Source organism: Dromiciops gliroides, chromosome 4 (genome assembly GCF_019393635.1).
Source record: "Dromiciops gliroides isolate mDroGli1 chromosome 4, mDroGli1.pri, whole genome shotgun sequence".
Taxonomy (NCBI): domain Eukaryota; kingdom Metazoa; phylum Chordata; class Mammalia; order Microbiotheria; family Microbiotheriidae; genus Dromiciops; species Dromiciops gliroides.
This window is the reverse complement of record NC_057864.1, coordinates 408,306,013-408,333,778: the sequence shown is the minus strand read 5'-3', so window position 1 is coordinate 408,333,778 and position 27,766 is coordinate 408,306,013. Positions and strand designations below refer to the sequence as shown.

General features: G+C 35.5%; 1 protein-coding gene across 5 annotated transcripts in view; it reads left to right on the top strand.

Annotated features, from left to right (window-relative positions):
- Positions 1-27,766, top strand: part of PDE10A (phosphodiesterase 10A) — an 887,116-nt gene that overhangs the window by 791,344 nt on the left and 68,006 nt on the right. For all 5 annotated transcript variants that reach the window (XM_044000217.1, XM_044000218.1, XM_044000216.1 and 2 more), the window contains 6 exons: positions 2,169-2,220; positions 4,986-5,128; positions 8,309-8,401; positions 14,286-14,472; positions 24,535-24,677; positions 25,579-25,662. In XM_044000217.1, coding sequence (XP_043856152.1) covers positions 2,169-2,220; positions 4,986-5,128; positions 8,309-8,401; positions 14,286-14,472; positions 24,535-24,677; positions 25,579-25,662 — 702 coding nt within the window. The remainder of the gene's footprint in view (positions 1-2,168; positions 2,221-4,985; positions 5,129-8,308; positions 8,402-14,285; positions 14,473-24,534; positions 24,678-25,578; positions 25,663-27,766) is intronic.

The window sequence follows — 27,766 nt, the reverse complement described above, 5'->3', positions numbered from 1 at the left end:
TCCTTCCTCACCTTAAAGTTGGCTACCATTAGACACAAATATATATGTATATGTATAGATATAATATAGATAGATATACGCACATATGTTCATATATGTAAAATCATTCCATACTTCTTTTTATCAGTTCTTTCTCTGGATACAGGTAGCATCTTTTGTCATATGTCCTTTGTAGTTAATTTGGGTATTAATAATAGTCACAATGACTTACTTGCTCAAAGTTGTCCTTAAAACAAGATTGCTTTTACTGTATACAATGTTCTCTTGGTTCTGCTCATTTTACTCTTCATTATTTCATGTGTCTATCCATGTTTTTCTTAAATTATCAAGCTTATTATTTCTTATAGCACAGTAGTATTCCATCATTGTCATATACCACAATTTGGTCAGCCATTCCCTAATTGATGGGCATCCCTTCAATTTCCTAGTGTGGAAATTTATTTTAATTTGGGGACCCTACCTTTGGACTGAGATTGGAAAGCCTTAGGCCCTCAGGGTCTCTTCTGTGTGGGAGGGGCTGATGTCCCTCCCCCTCTGCTTCAGCTGAGCCAGAAAGCCCCGTGGGTTGTACAGGACACCAGGTCAGACAGCTGGGGGAGAAAAAGCCCCCCCCCCCCGCCCCCCACTAGCCGCAGCTCTGGCTGGCAGATTAGCTTGGTCTGTGGGGGCACAGGAAGCCCCGAGATTTGAGTGGAGAGAAGAAAAGGTATGTAGAGACCTGGGAGTTAGACTCAGGGCGGGGCTGAGGAGATTAGAGAGGTTTGGACAGATGAGAGGAGGAGGAGAAGAAGTCAAACTGGCTGACGAGATTATAAAGGTTGGAGTGCAGCAGACTAGATACTGGGCTACAAGGATGGGGGAGAAGAGGAGAAGGATTAGGAGCAGGGAAAAGAGAGGCTGAAGGGCAGACTGATGGAGCAGATAGACAGAAGGTCAGTGAGAGAGAAACACAGGGGTTCAGCGGTGGCAGTAAGGAGAAGAAAGTTACAAAGTGAAAGGGACTCGGAGTTAGAATAAAGGACCTGAATACCCTGAGGCGAGAGGTAGCTAAAGCCCTTATTGTATTCAAAAAGTTTGAAGCTCAGCAGGTGGGAAAGAGACTCAGTGGAAAGAGGCGCACAGCAAAGAAGCGCGCTGCAATACAGTCAGGTTGTACATTTTATTTCCCTGTATTCTTAATTTAAATAGTATCTCATAAATAAACTCTGCTTTGATTATTTAGTTAAGAGGCTTCTTAATATTTTGCTTATCAATTTGGGAGTGGAGCAGTGTGGTGGAACTTTATAAATGGCCCATATTAAATTAAACGCAGTCAGATAGCCAAATAGCCAGTTAGTCAAGAGTCCCAGTTTAAGTCCCCCCAAATTAGGCCCAGTCAGTAAAATATTTTCTACACTAGAAAGCTGCTATAAGTATTTTAGAACATATACATTATTTTCCTTTATCCCTAATACTTTGGAAATAAACCTAAAGTCAGAATGGAAACATCATCTAGATATAAGGAGATTAAAAGAATATTTGAAGAACATGGGACATATTACTAAATTGCTATTTCTGAAGTACACATCTGAAATGCTTTTCTTTGTCATTTCAAGCCCATCACACTCTGGCCTTCTCTTCTTAAGCTTATTGCATGTTATTGTCTTCCATGTACTCTGGGTTCTCAGCAAACTGGTCTACTTGTTCTTCTCATGCACATCATTCCATTTCTGATTTCTGTGTCTTCACAGGCTGCCCTGTCCCTAGAATTAATTGCTACCTCACTTTGTAGAATTTCTAGCTTCCTTTAATACTCAATTCAAATGTTACCCTCTTTGTAAAATTTCTAACTTCAATTTGCATCTTTCACACTTGTTAGTGTCCCCTCTCCCTTCAAAAAATATTTGGTATTTATATTCTGCTTTTCTTCCCTCTGGTTCCACAGGAGAAGATAAGATCCTTAAATGCAGGCACTACTTATTATTTTCTTCTTTGTACCCAAGCACCCACCATGATATGAGTGTCTAAAGAGTCAGCATATGAAACTGTGGGGCTTCTTTGAAAATTTGTAGTGTAACTGTTGTTTTTCCTAAACATAATGAAAATCAGAAAATGTACTCAGGTCTTAGTGTTTACTGTAATCAAAATAACACTGCTTTATGAACGTTATGTTCCTTTTTTTTCTACAGAACCTATTTTGATAACATAGTCGCAATAGATTCTCTACTTGAACACATAATGGTAGGTTGGTTCTTATTTTTAAAATGACATTGTTAAGTCTTAAGAATCTCAGCTTCTGACTATTAATGTTATGATGAATGATCATATTTAGGAAAAAGTAATTTGTATGTCACTGTCAAATTACTGATCATTTCCAATAAGCGCCTACTCTTTCAAATAAAATGGTTTCTTGAATATTTCCAAACACAGCTCACCTTTGCTTTAAGTAAAGACTATTTTTGAAAACTGGATAGAGTTTGAGCTTTCTCCCCATTTTAATGCTGGATAATTTGACATTTCTAGCTTTAAAATGAAATAACTTAAAATAACTCACTGCCCCTTTCTCAAAAATATAATTGGAAAACTAGGCATGTCAGTTGATGCAAAAACTATGCTCAATCCTTTTCTTAAATTTGATCCCTTTACTACTTTGCTACATCGAAAGTCCTGATAAAGAAGGTGGTTATGTAGTCTAATCTGAATCTATTTGACCATGGACCAGTATCAAACTACATTTTTCCGTCCTAAAAGCTAACTAGCATTTCAAAGGAAGAGCCATGTAGCACTTTCCACACCTTGTAACTTAAAATGCCTCAGTTTCCCACCGTGCTCCCCTTCTCGAAGCTTTCCCCTTGTTGTCAGCATCCTTCACTCCAAAACTTATCAGCAATCATTCTTGCCCTTTCCTCAAAGACAATCTCGAAGTTTCTGGTGAGTTGGCATAGTATCAGTTTATTACCAAAATATTCAGGACTGCCATGCTTTATCTTATCCCTAGGCTAGATAGACTTCAGATTCATGAAATGTTAGGCAAAGTACATAAGGTAATTTAGAACATTGAAATTTTAAAAGTCTTAGGAACATAAAGACAGTACACTAAAGAGGTTGGGATTCAGTGTGAGACAAGAGATTTAGATTTTTGTTCTTAATTTTAGCACCAAAGTGTTTGCTTTGGGTGTCACAGCAAAGAACCACTATTCCCTTAAAAAGAAATCTTTCTTGGCAAGCTATGATGAATATTTTTCTTTGTTCTTTAATATCCTGATCCTTTATTGACAGTAAAATATCCACATGACTACATTTTATTTCTAATGCATGAAACATAATTCTGCTCTTTGCTGTCAGCATTTGCTAAGTGACAAACACACAGACCCACCAGACGCTCTCCCATTTATCTGTTTTTGTAACACCTGCTTTTGGCATGCCACAGATGAGCCTATGTAAAAAATAGAGCACTGTGCTTATTGCCAAGTTTTTCCAGAGGGACATCTTATTTTTACTCCACTGTAAAGGCATAAATTTTAGACTGAAGGAAAGGATTATTAGTTTCTCTGAAAATAATTTTTCTTGATTACAGGGGTCCTTGTTAACATTATTTTGTAATGTACCATATTTTTATGTAAATGTCTTCAGGCTCTGTTGAGTTGTTTAGGCCTATTTGCTTCATCTAAAATACAAAACCAAACCAAAATGATTCTTGTTGATTGAGGCTGTTGTTTCTGATGTCTGTTTCCTCCTTTTTAACTGAAATTTCTTGCCATTTCGCAAAAAGACATCCCCCCACCTTCTAGTTTGCCATCTTCAAACATAGTAAATCAGTTAGCTTTATTCATCTGTCCTATGGGTGGTCACAGGATTTTCTTCCATAATTAATGAGTTTTTTTGATAGCCATTTTCCTCATAATCAGTTTACCCCACCCATCCACCCCCAATCCCTCTTCAGTTTTATAGTTGTCTTCTGTATGACAGAAGCCACACAGTATGACCTCTGGAAGGGAGATGTTGCTATGCATACCAATGCAATGAATCATAGAATCTCCAGGGTCTGCAGGAGCCATGTAGTCCAATATATATCTGATCACAGCATATCGTAGTAGAAATTTTCTTCTTCTTACATTAGTTGTTATTATTATCCCCATTGGATAGTTGAAGAATAAAGATGGTGATCATAAGAATTGAGGAATTGAAGGAATGAATGCTGACAACCGGTTAGAAAAATCAACAACATAGATATTGAAATCTCTGAGGATCACTTGAGGAAGGATTTGAGAGGAAGACTATAAATCAAAGGATGGTAATTGAGAAAATTGTTCTGGAGGTCAGTATCAGAAAGAATGACAGAATTGTGAGGGCATAAAAAAGTCAGATGTCCTGAACTTCAAAAGAACAGGATTGATCAAGTAATAATGGCTGAGTAAGGGTTTAGAAGTAGCCAGGGAAATAAGACATATGTGTTATGAAGGAATAGGAAATGGACAGGAAATAAAAGAATATTGTGAACAATATTAATCCCGAGGAAAGACTGGATTCTAATTAAATGCTCTTCTTTCTCCCACCTTTTTTTTTAACCTACTATTTAATTCAAACAGATGGATAGAAATGCAAAAGATCCAAAATTATTGGTCATTTTGAGAAAAGTAATTATTTCTGTATATGCTAAATATTGAATGTGAATTACTTTTGATAACTTGTGGAAGCCACTTAGAAATCATGATTATGGACTAAGGCTTGGAAGGGGGCCTTAGAGACTGGTCAGTCTCTGTTTTATAGATGAGGAGAAGTTAAGTCCACAGTCAGGCAGATTTTCAATGGCAGAGCCTAGATTTGAATTAAAGTCTTATGACTCCAAGTTGAAAACTTCTTCAATTGCCTCACGTTTCCCCTTGTTTCAGAGTAAAGACTGGTCTGTGATTATTAAAATATTGCCTTTCTTATGGACTTTATCTCAGGCCTCCTACAAGAGGAGTTTCTTGATGTCTAATCTTTGTTTTGTTGTTTTTCCTTAGATATATGCAAAAAACTTGGTGAACGCAGATCGTTGTGCACTTTTCCAGGTAGACCATAAGAACAAAGAATTATATTCAGACCTTTTTGATATTGGGGAGGAAAATGAAGGGAAGCCTGTTTTTAAGAAGACCAAAGAAATAAGGTATGCAATGAAGTAAAAAAGCAAATAGGCTCTGATTACAGATGTGCCGGTATTATGTTACCCGCTTTCTGTGCCTATTCACAGGTATGCTGACAATACTTGTCATACTGTGATATCATTCCCACCAGGACCCGCCTCCAGAAGGTAGTACTTCTGGGAATGACATTGCAGTGCCACCGAAACAGCCTCTCTGAAGCAATAACGTCACTCCTGGAAATGCCCTCTTCCGGAGGCGGTCCTTTTGGAAATCATGGTGGAAAAACTTACTAGTGTGCTAAGGTAGGTCCAGGTGCACCCTGTCTGCTCTTGTGCATCTTTCATGTAGAAGAGCATGGAGATGTTTGATAAGGGTGCGCCAACACTGAGTGTCTCCTCAGCTGTATCTCTGATGTCAAAGCATCGAACATGATGTGGCTCGTGGTTAATTTGGGCACTGTTAACCAGTTCAGATTACTGAACAGTCATTGCAGTCAGTCATCACACACACACACACACACACACACACACACACACACACACACACAGATACACCCATACATATTTTCACACTTAAAATTGGAATAAGCATCAATAACCTATAAATGGCAAACATAGGCAGCATTCTGCCTACAAAAATCATCTTATACAACATTATGCATTAATGGAATGCTTATTTGGTTGATATAGATGTGGACTTTTTCTGCATTCAAGTTAGATAATATGTGGAGCGCTCTTGCACAACCCCCAAATTATAAAGAATTCACTGTAGGCAACTCTTAATTTATTTTTCTCACATTAATACAAGGTGCTGTGGAAATTACCAGATCCCAATATACTGCCCCCTAGATTCCTCTTGGCAAACCTATGTCCCTGGAGCACAATGATAAGTGTATACTTAACTATACACTATAGGTTTAGGAAACCAAAACTGTATACTTTCTCTCTTGTTAAGACAAGCTTATGTTCACTTGATCATGATCTTGTTTTAACCATGTTTAAAAAACAGTTAAGGTATATTTAGTTAAGGACACCTAGGTGGTTCGCTAGGCCTGGAGTCAGGAAGACCTAAATTGAAATCTAGCCTCAAGACACTTAGTAGCTATGTTACTGTGGGCAAGCCACTTTACTCTATTTGATTCATTTTCCTCATCTTTAAAATGAGCTGGAAAAGGAAATGGCAAACCACTCAAGTATCTTTGTCAAGAAACCCTCAATGGGGTCATGAAAAGTCAGACATGACTGAAATGAGTGAACAAGAACAGAGTTATTAATTTGAGTCATTGATTTAAAAGTCTGAGTGTCTGCTAACATCTTTTAGATAGAATATAAATCTTATTTTTGAAGACCATTTAACATGTTGTTTCTTTTAACAATATATCTGACTATTTTTATGTCTGCATGCATTGTTGGGAGAATGATCTGGAAAATGCTTCTGATTAAATTTCAGTTGTAATAGAAGACTTTATAATCACGCACACAAAATTCCTTTGTAAAAAATATAGTAAAATGACAGAATAAAAATTACCTTCATGGTTCTCGTGACACTACAGTGTTTTGTTTGCTTATTGATGTTTTGGAAATGGTATATTATTATTTTATTTATGGCTTCTTTTAACCATAGCTGTTTTCTGTGACATAATGTACAAATGTTATCCCTGTAATAATACAGGCAGAAGATTTTATATAATTTACTGTCATTCTTCACTATTTTATTATTTCAAATGTCAAATTGTAAAATTCATTGTCAGATAATTCAATTAAAGTTTGTAATTTGATGACATTAATCATTTTAATAAACCTTTGTCATCACACTATGTTTAAGGCTAATAATGCAATTCTTGTAGCTCACTTCTGAAACCAGTACTACTTCTAAATATTTGTCTCATAACTACAGTAATAAAATACTCTTAATGATATGATGATTGAAATGTATTTAGTGGTTGTGAGTTTTTATGTCCAAGAGTATTTAGGATATAAAATGTTATTCTTTATATAATGATTGTATTTCAAAGTCCTTAAGAATCTTTCTCATTAGTCCTCACACAATTCTATGTTAACATCATGGTCCTGGTTGTTACTTTCCAAGAGCTTCCAAGAGTTAGTTATATATCTTAAAGAATTTATAATGAGTGATAGAAAGTAAATGTTGTTTATCTAGTTGGTTTTCTGATATGCTCAGACCAGTACTCACTTCGAGAAATTCTTTCAGGATGGTGTTAATTTCTGCACAATTTACTGCCTGCCAAGAATGGTACTTGTATTACTTTTCTTGGTTTCGTAAGGGTGGAAAAGTAATGTGAGGGACTTGCTGTGACTGTGTGTGCAACAATTCACCAAGCTTTTGAATGTTCCCCAAATAAAATTTTTATGTCAGCATGGGGTATGAATTCATTGTAACTTGATATGCAATCTGTTGTACTATGAATATTGAAACTTTCCTTTTCTACTCACCAAAATCATAAATGGGTATTTTTTATATCTTTAGATGCTATTATAATGTAATACTTTGCCACCCCTCGATAGGGATGAAAGGACCAAGCAGTGATTACTTTATACTCATAAATCAAGCAGTCGGGCAGTTAGTTGGGCAGTCAACCATTACTTACTAAGCACTTTTCCTATGTGCCAAGCACTGAGCTTGTGGGAATATGAACAAAGGCAAAAACAGCCCCTTGCCTTAAGGAACTGACATTCTAATGGGAGAGAAAATTTATAAGTTAATAGGTAGATATAATACTCGGTGTCACCAAAAATATTTATTGCACATCGACTTGGAATGATTGCTCTGCACTAACTTTACATTTTAAGATACTTTCTTATGGGACTCTCTTTTGAAAATACAATTCTTGTTTTTCAAAAGAAAGACATGTAAACAGCAAATTATAGTGGAAATAAATCATTAAGAAAGTGATATAAAATGCTTTAATTTTGGCAGACGCTAAAATTTTATGATCGATGACCCTCTAAACAATTCCTACAATATCAGATTGCGATCTAAGATGCTTAAAACATCTTAAACATTGTCTTTTCTACAAGATTATGTAGTAATTGCTATGTATTTCTTGGTATTATAAAAATAATTGGAATACAGCACTGAGAGCCTTTTAAGTTCAAGTTTACCAGTATTTAATAGTGGTAAACTGTTTTGAAGCTTAGTTTGCATTTACTGATTAGCATGCCTCTTTTTTTATCTGTGTGCAGATTTTCAATTGATAAAGGAATAGCTGGGCAGGTGGCTAGAACAGGGGAAGTCCTTAACATCCCAGATGCCTATGCAGACCCACGCTTTAACAGGTAAGAAACACTTGGCTGAAGGGCACAGATATTTTCAGGGTTCACAAGATTGGGCAATAGAATTGTTATAATCTAAATGGTACAAAGCCATACCATTTATGTATCTTTCATGCTAGCTGTAATTATTCAAAATATATTACAGTGCTTTACTAGCTAATATGTAACACTTTTAGATTTACAAAGTGCTTTATTCATGCATCTTATTTGATCCTTGCTGTTTCTGTTGTTATCTTCTAATAATATTCAGATGAGGAAACCAAGGCTGAACCAAGTTAGGTGACTTGCATAGGGTTATGTGGCTACCAAGTGTCTGGGCAGGATTCCATTCAGTCTTCTTGCTGCTAGATGTGAATTCAACTCTTTGTCCACTTAGCTCCTTCATCATTCTGTATTTTATTGTCACAGTTATGAAAGTACTACAGCCAACATTAATCTACTAGTTTCAAAAAGTCTTTAATCCATGCTATTAAATGGTCATGATAAATGGGATGGTAAGGCACATAAGAGTAAATGACTGTTAAAAATGTATTTCAAAATTCAGATTGAACATATTTTTGAATAGCTTTTTACAAACTACTTTCTAATAAAAAACAAAGTTTTGGGGAATAGATTATTCTCCAAGGGGAAAGGAATGCCAGGATTTCCTTTTAACAAGTTAAAAAGATTTACTGTCCTCATTTTCAAATCAATTTAGTTTTTTTTCCAAAATATTTTGAGGGGAGGAGGGATGCTGTGCCCATGATTTCATGGTTGTGGAGAATTACAAAGCAGGAAAACAAATCAGCAATTTTTCTACAACTTAAGAATCTTAGAAATTTCTCTGGTTAACTGTGAATTGCTTTGCCCAGGGTCACATAACCAGTGTGCCATAGAACAGAGGCATTAAACAAGGGACTTGCAGGCCACATTGACTGGCAATTCTCTGAAGTACTGCAGAAACCAGACTAAAATGTAATAGGGACATAGTTAACAAAATACATTTTTTTAAAAAACACAGTACAATAGAGGTAATGTTAATATATGGTTTCCTAAGTCAGTATGCAGCCAACAAGAGCCCCTCTGTATGGTTCAGTGGCCCTGATTTTATTTTAATTTTACTTTAATTTAATTAATGCCCTTGGAGGGCATCATATCATCCTGACTGAGGCCTCCCCTTCAGCCACCCCTTTGCCTCTTCAAACTGCTGCCTTTTAAAATGTATAAGTTGACCACCAAATATCCATTTTGGAGCTGGAGAAATTTTATATACATGTTTAGGAGAGCATTTCAATTAAATTTTATGATAATTGTATAAAACTCTCTAAGTATTTAGAAGACCTTTATTATTATGAACTTTTCTTTGAATGAGTGAATGAAAATGATTATTATCACTTAATGTTCTGGTTGCTGTACTCAATGTTTTGCATACAAATCCAGAAAGTGAGATAGTCCCTTCCTTGAAGTAGCTTCCTTTTTATTAAGGGGACAACACATGTAAGGGAGTAGTGGCCAAAGGGGCATTTTGCTTATCAGAATCAAAGGTATGGCGAATTGACCTATAGGTCAGACAGTTGACATGCCCTTTCCAAAAGTAATGAATGGAGTGGGGGGCAGCTAGGTGGCATAGTGGGTAAAGCACCAGCCCTGGATTCAGGAGGACCTGGGTTCAAATCAGGCCTCAGACACTTGACACTTACTAGATGTGTGACCCTAGGCAAGTCACTTAACCCCAATTGCCCTGCAAAAAAAACCCCAATAAAAACAAACAAACAAAGTAATTAATGGGATTATTGGTTTAATTACCATGTTAACAGATAGAGATAAAATGCAGGAGGTAGATTGGGGACCATGGGGAACAATATATAACACAATGACCTAAGTGAATGGCTAGACACCTGGATAACTGGATAGAATATTGAAGCATAGTCTGGAACTCAGCTAGATTCAGTTAGCTAAATATGCTTGCACCCACCCATTCCTCATTTATGAGCATTCATCCTCAGTGCAGAAACTCCAAAATGGACATTAGCTTCCCTGAAGACTGAAAAATAAATTGTAGAGGATTGGAGCAAAGGGGCTGGTCCACCTGGGGAGAAGCAGTACAAACACAGCAAGGTAGATAGCAAGATGGTGTAGGTTTCTTTCTTTCTTTTTTTTTTTTTTGCGGGGCAATGGGGGTTAAGTGACTTGCCCAGGGTCACACAGCTAGTGTGTGTCAAGTGTCTGAGGCCAGATTTGAACTCAGGTACTCCTGACTCCAGGGCCAGTGCTTTATCCACTGCACCACCTAGCTGCCCCCCCCCCCGTTTTTTTTATAAACATTTTTATGTAAAGTTTTGAGTTCGAAATTCTATCTGTCCTTCACTCCCTCCCCACCTTCCTCCCTAAGGCATTGAGCAATCAGATATAGATTATACATGTGCAATTAGGTAAAACATTACCATAGTCATTTTGTATAAGAAAACTTGAATAAAAGAAAAAAAACAAAGTGAAAAATAGCATGCTTCAATCAGTATTAGTTCTTTCTTTGGAGATGGATAGTATCCTTCATCAATAGTCCTTTGGGATTATCTTGGATGATTATATTCCTTAGAATAGTTAAGTCATTTAGTTTTTCATCAAACCACATTTGTCCCTATGCACAACGTTCTCCTGGTTCTGCTCATTTCAGTATACATCAGTTCATATAAGTCTTTCCAGTGTCTTTCATTATCAAGAGTTTTTTTATTTTGTTGTTGTTGGAATTTTTGAAGCATGTAAAATACACAAACACACAAAACACAGCCCAAATAAAGATCTAGTAATCAGAAAATATGACTTTCAGGATCCAAAGTATCTGTGGTTTCATCTCTCCTGTGGGATATTTAGCCATGCATACATTCCTTTCCAATCTGTTATACTCTTATCTTTGTCCTGCAGTAAATCCTTCACAAAGGTCCACCTGATATGCCAAGGGTGTTGATTTAATCCTGACATGGAATAGATACCAATTGAGCACACAGGCTGTCACTTATCTTTCATTCATTACTGGAATAGGTCTTCTACTTACAGCTAACATTGAGCTAATTGCAATAAGCTCTGCAGCATTGCAGAACCTTGCAATTGGGATCCAAAAATGTATATATTTATTAGAGATATAAACCTAGCTTTTATCTAGTCATGCATTTAAAAAATAAGAACAATCACAGAACTTTGTCTCAATGATATTGTATTGAAAATTATTTTTTTAAAACTGCTGTTGGATAGAATCTCTAAAGTAAAAAACAAACAAACCCAGTAACTAAAAAACAGCTCAAAGTCACTTTGCCACATGTCTTTATTTTTAATCCCATTTCCAAAACAGCATAAGATTCAAACAAATTTAATGATTTTAACAATATGATTTGAAATATGTCCACTAAAGTTCTATTCTGATATCTGATACCTTATCTTGTCATAGAAGTGAGTTTGGGTTCTCTCAAACCAGGTCATTGCCTTGAACATGAGTATCAAGCTTTCACTTTTAGAATTAACATGATAGTTGACTGGTTTCTGTTTGCTCATGACCAATTTGGGAAATTTCAAGAGTTTCATCAATAGAAGATTGGCTACTAAATTGTTTGGTGCAGTTTGAGAAGAACAGGTAACCTAAGAAGAATAGGTACTAGGAGGGAATCTCTGCAAAGGAAATCATAGGGCCTTATAGCACTAAATAATTTAACGAGAAAAACATCAATTTTCATTAAAAAACAAACAAAAAGAAAACTTTTCCATCTTAACTGGTTTGGGGATATGTTACAATCCTGTATAAAGACTTTATCATCTTCTGGGCATATGTTTACTTAGCTGTAAAATTAGGAATTTGGGCTAGATAATCTTTTAGACCACTCCTAGCTCTTAGCTTTCTATCATTCTGTTTTTTACTCTTCTAGCATCTGTACAACAACTTTGTCATATCTCTGTGTCAGGGATTATTACACCTGTTTAGAAGCTCAGAATGGCTGAGCCAAAAATTATTCAGTCAGTGGTGAAACTCATCCTGGCTTTTGTTCCAGGTATATCTTTGGAACATATCACACTTTTATAAAAATGGGGCCCTGATTTTTTTTTTTTTGGTGACACAATTGGGGTTAAGTGACTTGCCCAAGGTCACACACTAGTAAGTATCAAGTGTCTGAGGCTGGATTTGAACTCAGGTCCTCTTGACTCTAGGGCCAGTGCTCTATCCACTGGGCCACCTAGCTGTCCCAGGGGCCCTGATTTTTTGAAGAGGTTTTTGTATATATTCATTGCTTCTGTTTTCCCTTCTCACTTCACAACACTGCAGTCTGGCTTTTGATATCACTCAACTGAAATTACTCTCTCCAAAATTACAAAAGATCTCTTTTGATTATCATATTTGATGACCTTTTCTTGATCTTCAATCTTATTGAGTTCTCTACAGCATTTGACACTATTTTCGGGCGGGGGGAGTGGGACAATGAGGGTTAAGTGACTTGCCCATGGTCACACAGCTAGTAAGTGTCAAGTGTCTGAACCCGGATTTGAACTCAGGTCGTCCTGAATCCAGGGCAAGTACTTTATCCACTGCGCCAGCTAGCTGCCCCCATTTGGCACTATTAATTACACTTTCCTTACGTATACCCTCTCACCTTTGGATTTTGTGGTTCCTCTGTTGCTATGTCTTTCTGTCTCCCCATATCTCTGTTTCTCTTTCTTCTTTCTCTCTCTTCCCTTCCTTCCCTTTCTCTGTCTCCCTTTCTTCCCTTCCTCTTTCCCTCTATTTTCTGCTATTTGACCAGTCTTTTTTCAGTCTTTTTGTCATATCTGCTATCTCTGGATTTCTTTTCTAAGCTATCTTATCTCTTCTTTCTCTCTTTATTGGTGTCTCTCTCCTGAATTCTAGTTTCCTACCACCAGCATCCTATTAGATGTTTCAAATAAAATGGTCCTATGCATCTCAAAATTAAAATTTCCAAAACAACTCAGTATCTTTTCATCAAAACCACCCACCTTCCATACAACCCCATTTCTGTCAGATGCATCTCCATCCTTCTAATCATCGATATTTCCAACCTCTATGGCATTCTTTACTGCTAGGTCTTATCATTTTCCTGTATAAACTCTGCTCCCTTTTCAACCTTATTGCCTATTATTCCACTTCATGCACCTTCTGATATAACCTTCCTGTTTCTCATGCACTGTGCTACATCTCTTCCCTCCATGTCTTTGCACTGGCTGTGCCTGAGCCTTTGAAAATACCTCTTCCCCAAGTTTCCTTCAAGGTTCAGTCTAAACATCATATGAAACGTATAAAACAATGAAGGCATTGGACATCATATGTTTTCTAGTCTCCTAAACTACCAAATTCTTTCCCCCAACAGAACTCTTTGATTTTGTCTTTCTTTTATACATGTTGATTTCCTTGATCTATATGGATGCTCCTATTCTACTTCTGTCATGCCCTCAGCACCTAGCATGTATATAGTACATAATAGTTATTTTATAAGTGCTTTTATCTTTTTCTTCAGGCAGTATCATTTTCTTCTGCCCCCCTCCCCATTATATTGTAGCTCTACCATCAGAGTTGATAAGCATTTGACCTTTTCTCTAGAAAACTCCCTTTTTAAAAATGAAACGAATTGGTTTGGTAAAAAGAAAAATAGCTTTAATGAAATATTTGATCATAAAGTTTGTTTTTGCATTGAATCTAATATGCTTGCCTTTGAATACAAGTTGATTCCTCTCTGAATAGTTTCTTTTTTTGCTGTTATCTAATTTAGGTAATTACACCCAAATCAGAGCTAAAATTTTCTTAAGGCTTTTGAATAATAGAAGTCTTATTAAATAGAATAATTAAGACTTATTAAATAGAGTGTATATTAATAATTTTCTTGTCTGTTTTTCTTTTTTCATGACTCCTCAGGGAAGTAGACCTATACACAGGTTATACCACACGGAATATTTTGTGTATGCCTATTGTGAGTCGAGGGAGTGTAATTGGCGTTGTGCAGATGGTGAATAAAATAAGTGGAAGTGCCTTCTCCAAAACAGATGAAAACAACTTTAAAATGTTTGCAGTCTTTTGTGCTTTAGCCTTACACTGTGCTAATGTAAGTAGTATTTTTCAAAATGTTTTCTTTAATTCAGTATTGATTGAAAAAACCTTATATAGAAGTAAAGTTTTAAAGTATTTATCAATTCTAATCTTTGGATTAAAGTGATTAATTAGTTTATACATTTCTTACTCACAGGAATATTAGCAAATTTACTTCAGTCAAATGAGCATAACACCTATAACTTTATTAAGGTATCCTGGAAAATGTGAGAACCCAAGATTAAAGGAAATTTGTGGAATGCCAGAAATTTTTAGCTTCATGTATAGTTCAAGATGAAAAAATCTAAAGTAGGAAAATACAGTTTAGGTCAAAATCTAAGTTGTATGAATAATACTTGAAAAGACATGTTAAAATTTAGTAACTCCTAACATAATTTTAGCCTTAAGAATGTAATTGCATGAATTCTACTTGATGTTAATAATTTGGTGCCCTCTTGTGGAAAAATGTATTACTACTTCAACTTTAAGGAAAAATTGCATTGAGAGAAACTTTGTCCTGGGAAAGATTCAGTATCACATCTTATTATCACATTTGAAAAGACATAAAAGAATAATGATTAAAGTTAAATACTTTTGATTATTTTTAGGTAATGAATGTGTTGTTATCTTTTACCTGGAAAGTGTGTTATCTGAAGTGAGATTGGAATGAATTTTAGAAAGAAGCATGTTAAGTAGATGAGGGAAAAAAGAATGTGAAATAAGAGAAGAGACTAGAGGCAAGTGACTAGAAGCCAACTGCAATAAAAGTTTCATAGATAAATAGCAAAGGACTAGCTAGAAGAGTTTGACAAAAAGTGATGAATATGGTAGACTTTCCATGAAATAAATATCCATTTCTCTTTTGAATACACACTTGCAGACAGTAGAGAATAGGAATGATTAGAAATAATGCAGCTTTGATTTCATGATGTATAGATATTCCTTGTGCTGGGGAGATTATAATTCATTTAGTTCTTTTCATCCTTTGTGATTTTTATTCAAGTGACTGATTATTAGTAGCTAATCTCTTTTACTTAAAATTGTCATCTTTATTACTAAACTTTATTTCTCTTTTTTTCTTTAAATTTTCACTTGAACAAATTTAATTTGAAGAAAGGCAGTTTTTTAGACTTTGTATACATAACATCTATAGAGGAGGTTAAAAAAAAAGCTGAAAAGCTATTAACCTATAATAGATAATTGGCTTAACTGATTTAGGTAAAGAATTAATTGATTCAATTTTTACTGGATTAAGTGGATGTTGTGACTTTGTTTAGATTCAGCTTAATTGATAGGTTGTTTTCATATGATGAAGACATAGCTTTATTGCCATTTCTTAGTGGGTCTCAAATTATGTTGTCAGATATGTATTAATTGATTCGATATCTTTTCTTCAAAAACATCCCCATATATAACACTCCGAAAAAGTTTATACAGCTACTCCAGAACTTTCTTATAAAATTTTAATTGTATTAACCTGGCTTTGCACAAACATTTGATCTTTTGCCTTTCATTAGAATCCTGCTTATAGACTGAGTGGAGCCTAACTCACCATCCTTCTTTCAGTAGATTTTATGTACAATGTTTTAATTAGATAACATAGGAGTACTGTTATTTAGATGTTAAAATATTGTTCGATGTATTATTTCCTTTTTTTTTTTTTTTTTTGGTGAGGCAGTTGGGGTTAAGTGACTTGCCCAGCATCACATAGCTAGTAAGTGTCAAGTGTCTGAGGCTGGATTTGAACTCAGGTCCCCCTGAATCCGGGGCCAGTGCTCTATCCACTGTGCTATCTAGCTGCCCCTTATTTCCTCTTTTTAAACAATTCATCACTTAATCAAAAAATACATGTTTTCTTTGTTTTATCATATACACAAAAACCTCTTAAGGGATTAATACCAGAGATGTTTTAAAGGAATTATCTTTAAGGAACCTTAACTTGTTACACCAGCATTATTCGTTTTCTTCTGCTTTGTTTAGTTAACAGACTCTGAGAGACACATGTTTATTTGCTATATAAAGCTGAGATTTCACTAGAAAAGTTTTGATTCATTTGCCTTCTTTATCTTTTGAAATGGAAAATAACAAAGTATGCTAACGGGGGCACTTGTATACCCATACTCACTTGTGGTAAAACTTGTAAGCTTCATTGCCTTAGAACACCTAAATTGGTTTTCACAAATCTAAAAGGTAAGGAATACTTAGTCATTCAGTATGCCTCCAAAGGGAACATATTAGATAGGTTAGTCTTCTTATGTCTTTGTCTTCACTCTCTTTGTCTTTCCCTAAATTCTGCTGTCTTTTATGTATCATATGCCTTATAATCCTCTCTTTCTGAAATTACTTTCTTCTTTTGAAAGCTACTATTATAACTATACTCTCTTTTATTCCTTGGCAGCTTTTATTTGTTAATTTCATTCCATTAATTTTAAAATAAGTTAAATAAAGAGTTAGCAGGATCCTTACTACTGGACTGTTGATCTCCTGTCATGGTTAGAGTTCTTTCTGTTTCCTAAGACTTTTCTGCTGCTATAAATATATTGTTCTTCTGTCATTTAAGTCTTGTCTGACTCTTCATGACCCCATTTGGGATTTTCTTCACAAAGATACTGAAATGGTTTGCCATTTCCTTCTCCAGATCATTTCATAGAGGAGACAAACAGGGTTAAGTGATTTGCCCATATTCACACAGCTAGGAATTTGGACTGACCCCAGATTTGGACTCAAAGATAAATCATCCTGCCTCCAGGTCCAGCAATCTACCTGCTATGCCACCTAGATGCTATAAACATAGGTATTACTGAAAAACTTGTCAAGAGAAGCAATACCCTGAAAATGTTTCTAGACATAAAAGTGGGAGAGACTGTAGCAATTACCTAGTCTAAACCTTTTATTTTACAGATGAGGAAATATAGGTCCATAGAAATTAAGTGGCTTGCTCAAGGTTACACAGATAGTATATTATAGTCATGATTCAAATTCAGATCCTTTGACTCCAATACATTTTTCACTGTATGCTGTAAAATCTACTTTTTAAAAAGGCTTCTCACAGTACCATATACTTACTGCATAGAGAATAAGACTGAGCTAAGAAAGCAAAAAGGCCTGTCTAGTATAGTACTGTATGAAAGAGGGCAAGTCATTTGACCTTTCTAGGTCTCAATTCCTTCATAGGTAAAATGGATACACGTTAATCTCTCTGGCCTTAAAATATATAATTCTATGTTTTAATTTCTGTAGTTCTCTACTTTATGAGTATATGAAAGCTATGGGATCTCTTATATTTTTTTTCAGGCTTTTAAGATATTTTTCGGAAAATGTTGTTTACTTGTTTGTCATATCTGACTCTTCATGATTCTACGTAGGGTTTTCTTGGCAAAGTTGCTTGAGTGTTTTGCCGTTTCCTTCTCTAGCTCATTTTATAGATGAGGAAACTGAGGCAAACAGGGTTAAGTGACTTGTCCAGGGTCACACAGCTAGGAAGTATCTGAAATTAGATTTGAATTCAGTCTTCCTGAATCCAGGCTCAGTGCTCTATCCATTCTGCCACCTACCTGCCCCAGACAATTTCAGATGATACCGTGACAGAAAAGTAATAGCAAAGTATACTACCTTTTAGGAAGCTAAGGTATTAAATTTAATTGCTTACCTCTATGGTATCCAGTAGTTTCCAACTTAAAAACAGTTCATATATACGGATCGTTGCCATGTCTTTGAATGGCCTTAAAGAACCTGTGAAAGAACTCAAAAAAAGAAAGAACAACCTAAAGAATTTGACCCTAGAGGCAGATGCTAAGCTCTTATCTTGATTCATCCTTCAGCCACATATAGCTTCCTCTACATAGTCTGAATGTCTCTAACTTTACTTTTTTTTGTACTACCTAAAATTCTACCAGCTACAGAAATATTTGTGTTTTATGTTCTTTTGAAAATATAAATGCATTAAGTAGATTAGAGGGGAAATAGGCCTTTTACTCATTAATATGAATTAGTTTAAGTTGTTTTTTTATGTTAACTGCATTCACCTAAACTGAGACAATAGGAAATTTCCTTGAAGGGAAAGAAGGTGGATAATTTTGTTTCTTATTTTTAAGTTTTTTTTTTTTTTACACTTTAGAATTAAATATCATGTTGGCATGTCATTGTTATTCAAGGACTAAATTTACTGGTACCAGAATTTTAAAAGTTTTTGGACCAACATTTTGTAATTGAGCTCAGTTCTCCATTTCAAGCTCCAAGATACCCATCAAAGTCATAGAGATAAAAAAAAACCCTTCCTTATATCAGCATACCTGGCACAATATGGGGTGAATACCAATTCACATAATGGGCCTGGTGTCTAGAGTTGTAGTAAAACCTGAAGCAGAGTAGGGACTAATAGAGTTTTGTTAAAACTCAATGGCCATAACAAACACTCTTTTTCAACAACCCAAAAGGCAACTTTACATATGATATCACTAGATAGTCAGTATCAAAATCAGATTGATTATATACTTTGGGGTTAAAGATGGAGAAGCTCTATACAGCAAGTTAAAACAAGATCTGGAGCTAAATTTTTATTGCAAAATTCAGACAAATTGAAAAGTCAGGAAAACCATCAGATCATGTGGGAATGATCTAAATAACACCCTCATGATTTCAAAGTGGAAGTGAAGAATAGATTTAAGGGGTAAATTTCGTAAAGTACCTGAAGAACTATGGGCAGAAGTTTGCAATATTTTATTGGAGGCAGCATGGAAAAACATTCCAAAGGAAAAGAAGAGCAAAAAAGCAAAATGGCTGTCTGTTAAAGCTTTACAGATAGATAGATGAGGAATGAAGCAAAGGGAAAGGGGAGAGGGAAAGATATATTGAACTTAATGCAGAATTCCAGAAAATATCAAAGAGAGATGAGGTTTTCTTAAATAAGTAATGCAAAGAAATAGGGAGGAAAAACCAATAGAATAGGAAAGACAAGATCTCTTTAAGATAGCGATATCAAGGAAATGTTTCATACAAAATTGAGCCTGATAAAAGACAAAAATGTCCAGCCTTAGACACCTAACACTACTAGCTGTGAAACCCTCAGCAAGTCACTTAATCTTCATTGCCTCCCCCCCTACAAAAAGACAAAGATGGTAGGGATTTTACAGAAGCAGAAGAGATTAAGAAGAGGGGGCAAGGATATACAAAGTAAGCCTACAAGAGAGATCTTAATAGCACCAATAACCATGATGATGTGGTTACTGATCTAGAGCCAGTCATCCTGGAGAATGAAGTGGGACTTAAGAAACATTGCTAACAATAAGGCTGGTGAAGGTGAGGAACTTACGGCTAAGCTATTTAAAATCCTTAGATATGATGCCTTTAAAGCATTGTACTCAATATGCTAGCAAATTTTGGTTTGTTTGGTTTGGGGGATTTTGTTTTTTTTTGTAATTTAAAAAATTCATTTTAAACTTAAATTTGAAATAAGAAAAGGAAAAAAAAAGAATATTGCCATGTACATAGCAGAACATTACAGGAATCATAAAACTACAGACTTCCATTTGAAGGAAACCTCTATAAGAAATACTAGCACCAGCCTTGGATTCAGGAGGACCTGAGTTCAAATCTGCCCTCAGACACTTGACACTAGCTGTGTGACCCTGGGCAAGTCAATTAACCCTCATTGCCCCTCCCCCCCAGACCCCCCTGTTCATTGCTTTCAAAGCCAGCCAGCTTTTCTTTGCTTCCTTGTAGGTTCTTTTTTCTGTTGTGCATTTAAAATGTTGTTTTTCCTCTCCCACCCCCCAACCCTAAAGAGGCTACAATTGACTGCACACACACACACACACACAAATTAGCCTGTGTAAATATAGAGAGATATAGATCTATATCTTTATGTAGATATATAAATATGCATGTATAGAAACATATATATATATAAACATACACATACATACACTCATATATATATATATATATATATAAGATTGTAGTATGCATATTTATCTTTCTCTGTACGTGGATAGCATCTTCCTTCATAAGCCTTAAGTCTTTCCAAGTTTTTCTAAATCAACCTGCTCATCATTTCTTATACCTCAGCAATATTCTAACACAATCACATACCATCCAAGAGATTGTATATGAAAGTTTTTTCCCCAGTTTTCTGCATTCCCTCTATTCTGGGCTTCATTGGTTTTATTTATACAAGAAAATCATAATTTAAAATAATTGAAATTATCCATTTTACACTTCAACAATGCTTTCACCTTATAGTTTAAGGTTGTATACTGTTTAATCTATTTCCTTTACATCTTTTTATCCTGGTTTCACAAACTAGCAAATATGTAAAATATAATAGTCTTCTCTGGATTGGAAAAGATCAGTTTATGGCTCAGTCCTAAAGGAGGGAAATGCCAAGGAATGTTCAAATTACTAAACAATTGTACTCATTTCATATGCCAGCAATGTTATGCTTAAGATCCTGCAAGCTAAGCTTCAGCAATATATGAAACAAAAATTACCAGAAGAGCACACTGGTTTTCAAAGAGGCAGAGGAACTAGTGACCAAATTGCCAACATTGGCTGGATTATAGAGGAAGAAAGGGAGTTCTAGAAAAACATCTATTTCTGCTTCATTGACTACACCAAAACTTTTGACTGTGTGGATCACCACAGTCTGGCAAATACTTAAAGAGATGAGAGTACCAGCTCATCTTACTTTTCTCCTGAGGAACCTATATGCAAACTAATAAGCAACAGTTAGAACTGAACATGGAAAAACTTATTGGTTTAAGACTGGAAAAGGACTATGACAAGGCTGTATGTTGTTATCTTATTTATTTAACTTATGTTCAGAATTCATCCTGGAAAGTAAGAGACTGGATGAATCAAAAGCTGGAAATTATAGTTGCCAGGAGAAGTAACAACACTTTCAGATATGCTAATGATACCACTCTGATTGCAGAAAGTGAAGAAGAATTAAGAAGCTTCTTGATGAGGGTAAAAGCTGGCTGGAAGCTTAACATGAAAAAAAAACAACACCCAAAACCAAAAACTAAGATCTTGGCCACTGGTGCTATCAGTTCCTGGCAAACAAAGGGAGTAAAAATGGAAGCAGTGTCAGATTTTATATTCTTGGGCTCAAAGATCACTGCAGAGAGCAATTGTAGCCATGAGATTAAAAGATGCTTCCTCTTTGGAAGGAAAACTATGGCAAATATGGACAGCGTACTAAAAAGTAGAGATGTCACCTTGCCAACAAAAGTCCATATAATCAAAGCTCTGGTTTTTTCGTTAGCAGTGTATGGCTGTGAGAATTGGACTATAAGGAAAAGCTGAGTGCCACAGAATTGACTCTGTTTGTGGTACTGGAGACAACTTTTGAAATTCCCTTGGATAGCAAGGAGGTCAGATTAGTCAATAATTAAAGAAATTAATTCAGGCTATTTCCTGGAAGGTCAAATACTGAAGCTGAACCTTATGTACTTTAGTCACATGATGAGAAGATGGAATTTATTGAAAAAGACCCTGATGTTGGGAAAGAATGAAGGCAAGAGGAAAGGGGCCACAGAGGATGATATGGATAGATAGTGAATTACTCAACAACAGCAATAGCAGCAGCAGCAACAACAGAACTAGTAGGACTCTATTCCCCTACCCTTTTGCATTTTCTGTAATTCAAGTAGTGAAGCCAGCATAGTAACAAAAACATCCCTAGAAAGTCAATATTGTGCTAGAAGTGTGGAATTGGGTAATTCAAGACCAGGTCTTCTGAGCTCAGACTTACTGATGAATGTAAATTATACAAAGAAATGCTAGAAACTCTGAAACCCGTCACTATAGGATGCAAAATGTAGTACTTGCTAATTACCTAGCAAGACAAAACTAGGTGGCTAGAATTAGACATCAGAAGTGTCTTTCATAACAAATCTCCATGCTATAAATACAGAGCTAAAATAACACTGGGAACTCAGATTATAAATTGTCCTTGAAACTAGAACATTATCACAAACTAAGACTATTGCCCCAAACCCCCTAGATGTAATATTTTGATCCACAGAAAAATAAATATAAGAGCAACATTTTTTTTTGATAAGGCATTTGGGGTTAAGTGACTTGCCCAGGGTCACACAGCTAGTGTCAAGTGTCTGAGGCCAGATTTGAACTCAGGTCCTCCTGAGTCCAGGACTGGTGCTCTATCCACTGTGCCACCTAGTTGCCCAAGAGCAACATTTTAAACAATTCTCACCACAGTAAATATTTATAACCTCCAGGCTGCATGGAACAAAATGCTTTTTAGATACAGAGCCCTAACATAAGAAATCAGCCATTTTAGAATAGATTAAAATACTTATTATCCCTATCATCCTGTCTATTCTGCAGTTTAATTGATGCTTTTGGTGAGGCAAAGGCAATGACTTTATCCCCCTGCATATTTGCCCATAGAATAGTAAATATAAAAGAATAATGACAAGATAATGATTTATCCCAGAACCATTTTAATTTGAACTCCATTCTTCAAAATGTTAAGAATTTTTCCATCATCATTTTTCTCCAACGATATCAAAATAACAAAGCTAGACACCAAAGACTGTTCGACTAAGATCAAGCTGAACTAATGGACAAAGATGATTTTACCTAAGCCTCTTCCAGGTAAGACTCCTTGAGGATGAAGGCATGAGAAAAGAGAGAGCTTTGTCTGTGTATGTCAAGAGAATGACTGGCATCCTCAAAATGAGGTTCATTGGGAAGAACTTATTTAAAGGAACCAGTACCTACATAGTACCCAGTTAACATATATATTTAAAGAAGATGTGGAAAGCATCCTAACAAAAATGTGTACAATATTTTTTTGTTGTTGTTTGTTGTTACTTGCTCCACAAGACTCAGTGATAAATAGACACTACTAACATTATGGTCTGGGCACTGGAGCTCTGGGATAGCTAGAACACTTTCTGTGTCCAACACACTGCAAAAACAGTGGATTGTAGGGAGCTAGTGGCTTTTTGTCTTTTTTTTTTCTTCTCCTTACTACTTCTTGAAAACACTTGGTTTCTATTCATTTTTTTTCTCTGCTTCTTTTCTAGAGAGCGCTCTCAGAGGTTAAGCATAATTCTTAGACAGTTCAGGGATAAATATGATTTGGGGTTGAAACTGAATTTAAGATTTCAATATTTAGGAGCACTTAAGCTCAGTACTCCCTTGAGGCTTTTGTTCTTCAGGGGCTCTTTACTGACTCATGGAGGTAGGAAGCCTGGTGCTTGACTTTCATATTTCAAAAAATGTTTACACAAGTGTTATCTCCCTAAAGAATTTAGGACACAATAATGATGAAGCAGCTACTGGATCTTAAGTGGAACATAAAACAGGCCTGGATTATTTTGACCGAATAAACTCTTAGAGGTTTTCATTGGTGATGCTTAAAGTTTATTTTTCATCACATACTATGATCCCCTGCTGTGCTGCTATAGAAGGTACATCAGTGGAAGCAGGAATAGAAAATAAACTAGTCGTGTATATGTAACATTCATCAATATGACTTTCCTATAACTATCTTTTCTCAAACCAGAAGGATAGTTTGTTGTTGTTTTCCCTCACATCTTTTTTAGTTCTTTGCCCTTTAAAAGTGTAACTTGTGTTTTTTCCTAGTATTATAATATTTGACAGCATGATCCATAACAGGGACCGCCTCTGTTTTTTGTTTTGTTTTGGTTTGGTTTTTTTATGGGGCAATGGGTGTTAAGTGACTTGCCTAGGGTCACACAGCTAGTAAGTGTCAAGTGTCTGAGGCCAGATTTGAACTCAGGTGCTCCTGAATCCAGGGCCAGTGCTTTATCCACTACTCCACCTAGCTGCCCTGAGGGACCACCTCTTTAATTATTAATCATTAAATAATTGATGTTAAACAGAATATAACAAATTTTTTAACAGAACTGTGTGGTAATATCTCTCTAAGAGTTTCTGTAATATGAATATGTGTGAGAGCTGATGAGGGTAAGGATAATGTTTTGATCTGGATGAAAAGTTATGGATCTTTCCCATGAAAACTTATCAGCCTGACAGAATGCAATTCTGGAATTGTATTAATTTCATACTGAAACTTTTCTTCCAGATGTATCATAGAATTCGCCATTCAGAGTGCATTTACCGAGTAACCATGGAAAAGCTTTCCTATCACAGTATATGTACTGCAGAAGAATGGCAGAACCTCATGCACTTCACAGTCCCAGCAAGCCTCCACAAAGAAATTGAATTGTGAGGATTTTTTTATATTTATAAAATCCATTGTTTCAGATCATACGTTTGAATAAACACCTAGCACACTTCCTTCATATAGCAGATAACTGTGAATTGAACTCGAATCTAATAAATGTGAACTGAGTTTACTATAGCATGGGTTATAGAATTAGAATAAACAATTTCTCCATTGTGTATTTTATATTTTTGGTGACAATGTATTCTGCCTAGTAATTATGAAAATTCTGTGACTAATCTTGAAAAGAAAGCCATTTTCTTATCATTTTAATAAAAACCTTGTCTAAAAAAATTTTAAGGAACTAAGAATGGACACTAGTCCCATGACTGAAAATGTCTTTAAATAAATTTTGATATTCCACTGGTTTCATTTGAGTGATAACATAATAGCATAACAAATTAAAAAGGATATGAATTATAATTCTGTAGTTTATTGCCTCCAAATTAAACTCAGGTTTAAATTTGAGAAATATAGTGATATTTAAGCTTTTTAAAGGAACCTGCTTCAAAGGTATATTATATGGGTATTGAAAACTAGAAATGTAGTATGGTGATGTTTCTAATAGTTGGGGGTAATTCATTGTATGCATTGCTTTAGTTCTTCGTAGAAGATAATTTGTTAAAAATTATGATATTGCATCTTAATAACTAAGTTTTGTCTTAAACATTAGACAAGATTTTTAAGGGAACCTCTGGAATTTGTTTTTCAAAAGGCTCTTTAAAGGAAGGGAGATTTGTTTGGGAAAGAAAAAAAAGATTAGATAACTTTGAGATTGCTTCTAGCTATTTTATTCCATAATTATTTTGAATAACTTGATGTATAATTGTGTAATATATTTTCTCCCTCTGGCATCGTGTTTAAGTGACGTACTCTAAGTGAATTTATGTCTTCTAATTTCAGATATCATTTTGATATCAGTCCTTTTGAAGAAATGTGGCCTGCCATTTTTGTCTACATGGTACATCAGTCCTGTGGGACAGCCTGGTATGAATTTCCTAGATACATTTTCAGGAATTTGGGTGTTATTATTCATTATATAATTTCCTTTTATGCCATATACTTCTCTCGCTTTGATTTGTTATTTGTAAATCTCTAGCATATAGTGAACTTTCAAAAATGTAAACTGTTTTTTTTTTTCTTCCTAAAAAGGGGATTGAGGTTCAAGCACAAGTCAGAAAGAGGCTTTTCAGTTCGAAGACACTGCATGAAGGTTTGGCAGCTGCCATCAGGCTGTGTCTGAAGAGGGCTATATAGATAAATAGTAGTAGTTAAAACTTACAGAATTTCGGACATGACTGAGTTAGAAAGATGACACTTAAGCCTGTAAATTAATATCTACTTTATACTTGTCAACAGGCAATCACAACTTCACAAAACTTATGTGAAAAACTAGGTATATTACAAGAGAAATGAACATGCACTAAGCCAGAGCAAAGAGTTCACAATCCATACAGAAGTTTCTGTTTTTTATAACAGCAGGACAAAGGAAGGAGGAAATGCCAGGAAGGAACGTGGCATGGGAGGGGGAAAGGTGCAGTAAAGGTGGGGAAAAGAACAAAAGCCCTCCTGAAGGGGAGAGGCAAAACTATGACAAAAAGGTCTATTCTTTTTCCTTGGAAACTTTAAGACTGTGAAGCTAGGCAGGATCTGCTGATCTGCACAGGGCTCCCAGCTGCACAAGCCTAGTTCAGACTCTTTGGTGCCTGTCTTGATTCCTAAGGATACACAGAGATTCCAGCTTAGCATGCAAACAACACATTAAGTCAGTTTAGATTGGGGGCTTGTCCTTGACACATTCAGGGCTCCCTGAATGGTCTGGGTTCAGTTTTTCTGGAAAATAGGCAAATGAATTAAACATGTTCAGACCTCTTAACAGTCCTTACCATACTTAAAACCATAAAATATTTTAGTTAAAGCAAACATTAAAAAAATTAAAGGTACATACTTGTCATCCTATCACTAGGTTAACTATGATAGTTGAATTTCTTTAAAAAATTGCTTCATTTTCCTCTCATATTTGAGTCCTTCACAGCCCATCTCTTTCAAATGACACTTATATGCTAGGTATTTAGGTAGTCTTTGTATTTTGAGAACCAGTGTCCATCAGGCTCTTAGTTTATTTACCATGCTTTAACCTCTCTGTAGTACTGGTGAGTTCCAAGTGTTTGTACTTTTACTCTCTGCTTTTCTTCTCACTCTGTAGGTCTGAACTCCCTAGTAAAGGTTAACCCTGTTTAGCCACCATTGCCTGTAGTTACTCAAAATATATTAGGGGCAGCTAGGTGGCACAGTGGTTACAGTGTCAGGACTGCAGTCAGGTAAACTTATCTTCCTGAGTTCAAATCCAGCCTCAGACACTAACTAGTTGTATGATCTTGGGAAAGTCATTTAACTCTGTTTGCCTCAATTCCCTTATCTATAAAATGAGCTAGAGAAATGGCAAACCACTCGAGTATCTTTGCCAAGAAAATGCCAAAAGGAGTCTAAGAATCAGATGTGACTAAAAACCAAACAACAAAATCAAAATTCAGGGTGTCCCAAAAGGTGTCCTAATGAAGGTTTTTTTTTTTTTTTTTAAGTGAGGCAATTGGGGTTAAGTGACTTGCCCAGGGTCACACAGCTAGTAAGTATTAAGTGTCTAAGGCCGGATGTGAACTCAGGTCCTCCTGAATCCAGGGCCGGTGCTCTATCCACTGTACCACCTAGCTGCCCCCTAATGAAGCTTTAAGATATTAAAGCTTAATCAACATTTTTCCTGCTTAGCTTCTTCAGTGGGTCAACCATTTATTATTCTTTTGGAACACTGCAAAAGAACCAAATAAAACAAAACATGGTTAGAACAAATTTAATATCTTCTCTCTCTCTCTCTCTCTCTCTCTCTCTACCTATCTATCCACACACACAAAGTTATATATATAGAGAGAGAGACATACACACACATATACATATACACACATATATAATATATTATATATCATATATATTCCTTTTGGACACTGTAATAGTAGGGTTTAATTTTATACACTTGAATTTGACCACTGTGTAACAATTTAGATTTGAAGCTTTTTAAAGTTAAGTTCTAATTGTA